Here is a 3,612-nt window from a genome sequence, read left to right as displayed (position 1 = left end):
GAGGAAGGAGGGAGACCATTAGGAAGCTCTGCAATAAGGCAAACATGAGATAATGGTGGATTAATCTAGAGTGGAACCACTGGAGATGGGAAAAATTGGTCAGATATCTGGATCTATTTTGAAGGAAGAATCAAAATGTTTCTGATTAGTCAGCTACGATGTAAAAGATAAATAGGAGTCAAAAATATTCAACGATCTTCCCTAAACTGAGATAATGCCATTTACTGCAGTGCAGAAATGTGTGAGAAAAGCAGGTTTAAGAAGGATTGTTAGGAACTCAGTTTTTCTTGAAATGCCCAATGGACATCTTGTTGGAGATACTAAGTAGGTATTTGTACCCATGAGCTAGAGTTCAGGGAGAAATTATCAGGAGATTAAAAAATAATAAGATTCACATATGCAGATCACTTAAAGTCATTAGATCGGATGACTCAACAAGGAGTGATGGTGGAAGGAAGAGAGAAAAGATTCCAGAATTGATTCTGGGCACTCCAAAATTAAAAGCTGGGGGCAATAATGCTACTGAGAACACAAAGCCACAGAAGCAGAAGGAAACCCAGGGAAGTTTGATGACCTGCAAACCAAGGAAGAGAGTGTTTTCAGCAGGAAGGACTAATAAACTGTCCAATGCTGCAGATAAATCAGGTCAGATGAGGACTGAAACATGGTCATTGGATTGAGTTATGTGTGGTCACTGAACCTAGATGAGGGCACCTTCAGTGGAGTATTAGTAGCACAAACCTAGGTGGAAGAATCATCTATTGTTCTATACTTTACTCAGAAACAAGTCAACTTATTAATTTTGGTATACATTAACACTGACATTGACAGTCTAATAAAAACTGAGTTTTCTCCTGGGTTCCAAGAGTGTGAGCATATATAATCATATTCATTTTGGCTACAAAACCACTTAGGTTGATGGGAAGTTAGTGTGACTGGAATTGCTCATGAAGTGTAATATAGATGTACAGTTGCTAGATGTAGTCCCATCTATCCATTTCAATACAGCACTCGTAGTTGTATAAGCAGAGAATCCTGAAGACAGTGAGCAGATTTCTTTGTTATCAGATGGAACAGTGAGTCTTATCATCATATTCTAAGATATATATTTTTGGCTAATTGTTATCATTAGGGAAAAAATCCCTAATAATAAAAAATTATAAAAGAAATGAAAATGTAAGTTTGTTGTGCTACATTACTTATGTAATATACATGAATTATTTAAATTCATAATTGATTTTATATTAGTCATATATTTTTTATTGTTAGAATATATGCAAAAGACAGTAAATCCTGTCTACTTTACCATGCCATCATTGCATATCACTCTTCTGTATACTTTTTTCCAAAATTTTGCATATTTCTCTTTTTTTCCTTATACACTCCTGAGTATTTTCTTTTGCCTGTAGATATTAGTATGAAATATGAATTTATAATGGGTGTAGGATGTCTCACTATACAGAAACACAAATACTTGATTATTCAAAACATAGATTAAAAACAGGTGAATTTGAAAATCTCACATCCAAATAAGTAACACTTTAAGCTAAGAAGTCACACATTTAGCAAAAAAGAAAATTGACATTATGAAGAAGACCAAAGCACAAGAAAATAGAAATTATAAGTACATCTTTATTTACTTGAATAATCATTCCTAACGGAAAAAATAAATAACCAACTTCAGAAATTTGGAATTGAATATTGTTAAAGTAATTAAACAAGGAGGCCATTACACTGAGGTGGCTCTTACACATTGGTAGACTATGTAAGCAAACCAATATCTAAGACAGAGTAAATGCACTTGAATCCAAGAAAATGAAACTTCAGAGCAACCCATCACAAACTTCCAGCTAAGTTTTCCCAGATAAATCAAACATTTAAGCTATAGTCAATCAAATAATTTCCTTGCTTTCCTTTTGTGTCTTCTCTATGAAAACCTGCCCCCTAGATCTTGATAGTGGAGATCTCCTGACCACTTTTGATTTGACACTTGCCCAATTCAAATCGATGTAAGCTCAAATAAACTCTTAAAAAATTGAATGTGCCTGTTTGTCTTTTAACAATATATAGTCATTACGTCTAAGTGGTTTGTTGCAAAATGAAAACTCTTTCTAAAACAACAATTCACATTGTTGGATCCTAGATTTCTAGGTTTAGCAGTGATGTAATGTTATTAATTTACCATATACTCTATTTATTCAGTGCAGTGATTCAAGTGGAACTCTCATTTTCTCTTCTCTTAGGTGAGGTTCCCTATCGCCATGGAGAGAGGCAATCATACAGTGACAGAGTTCATCCTAGTGGGCTTCACAACAGACCCTGTGATGCAGCTGATCCTGTTTGTGGTATTCCTTGGAGTATATTCTATGACTGTTGTAGGAAATACCACCCTCCTCATGTTAATTTGTAATGACTCCCGGCTGTACACACCCATGTATTTTTTCATTGGGAATCTGTCTTTTCTGGATCTCTGGTATTCCTCTGTCTACACCCCAAAGATCCTAATGACCTGCATCTCTGCAGACAAAACCATCTCCTTTGCTGGCTGTATAGCTCAGTTCTTCTTCTCTGCTGGGCTGGCCTACAGTGAGTGTTACCTGTTGGCTGCCATGGCTTATGACCGCTATGTGGCTATCTCAAAGCTTTATTCACAGGCTATGTCCATAAAGCTATGTGTATTTTTGGTAGCAGCCTCGTACCTTGGTGGCTTTATTAACTCTTCCATCATCACCAAAAGAACTTTTGCGATGGAATTCTGTAATGATAATGTCATTGATGACTTTTTCTGTGATTTGCTTCCCCTGGTGAAGTTGGCTTGTGGCAGGAAAGATGGCTACCAGGTTGTGCTGTACTTCCTCCTGGCCTCCAATGTCATTACTCCCACTGTGCTCATACTTGCCTCCTACCTCTTCATCATTGCCACCATCTTGAGGATCCGCTCCACCCAGGGCCGCCTCAAAGCCTTCTCCACATGTTCCTCTCATTTGATCTCTGTCACTTTATTCTATGGCTCCATTCTCTACATCTATTCTCGTCCTCCATCTAGCTATTCTTTGGATAGGGACAAAATAGTTTCTATATTTTACACTGTGGTCTTCCCTATGTTGAATCCCATGATCTATAGCTTGAGGAATAAGAATATAAAAGAGGCTCTGAATAAACTCTTCAAATAAATTGAGATTCTCACCTTCTAAAGGAATGCAGAGACAATATTTGATCAGGTTATTATATTTCAAGAAAAGCTTCCATTGTGTTCCATCATGATCAAGTATTCTTACAATGCAAGTTAAAGAATTTGCACTCTTGATACATGGCAATTCACGCAACTTAAGATGAGAAAATTAGGGCAATTTAGGATATAAAATTTAAATATAAAATATAAGTATTTATATTTAATTTCATATTATTCTAAGTTAGAAACAAAAACTTAAAACCAAACCAAAAACTGTCCTCTGCTTTCATAATGTGACAGAACAGCCTACTCCTTTAGGATAAGACTATGTTTGGCTGACTGATATTTATAGAATGTATCTTTATAGTTCTTTCTAAGAAATAGGAACAAATATGCTGAATTAATTTTTATTATTTTCCTATAGCTATTAACTAGTTGAA

General features: G+C 35.7%; 1 protein-coding gene across 1 annotated transcript; it reads left to right on the top strand.

The window, feature by feature from the left end:
- Nucleotides 1-2,261: 2,261 nt before the first annotated feature.
- On the top strand, nucleotides 2,262-3,173 carry LOC139040424 (olfactory receptor 9G1-like). Its single transcript, XM_070487192.1, has one exon. The coding sequence runs from the start codon at nucleotides 2,262-2,264 to the stop codon at nucleotides 3,171-3,173; it is 912 nt and encodes a 303-aa protein (XP_070343293.1).
- Nucleotides 3,174-3,612: the final 439 nt, after the last annotated feature.

The sequence above is a fragment of the Equus asinus genome, chromosome 17 (genome assembly GCF_041296235.1).
Source record: "Equus asinus isolate D_3611 breed Donkey chromosome 17, EquAss-T2T_v2, whole genome shotgun sequence".
NCBI classification, from domain to species: Eukaryota; Metazoa; Chordata; class Mammalia; order Perissodactyla; family Equidae; genus Equus; species Equus asinus.
The sequence above is the reverse complement of the archived record's forward strand: the minus strand, read 5'-3'. Positions and strand labels throughout refer to the sequence as shown.

Bases quoted from the DNA above. Each gene is read 5' to 3' on its own strand.
- LOC139040424 (XM_070487192.1), top strand. From the start codon at position 2,262: ATGGAGAGAGGCAATCATACAGTGACAGAGTTCATCCTAGTGGGCTTC.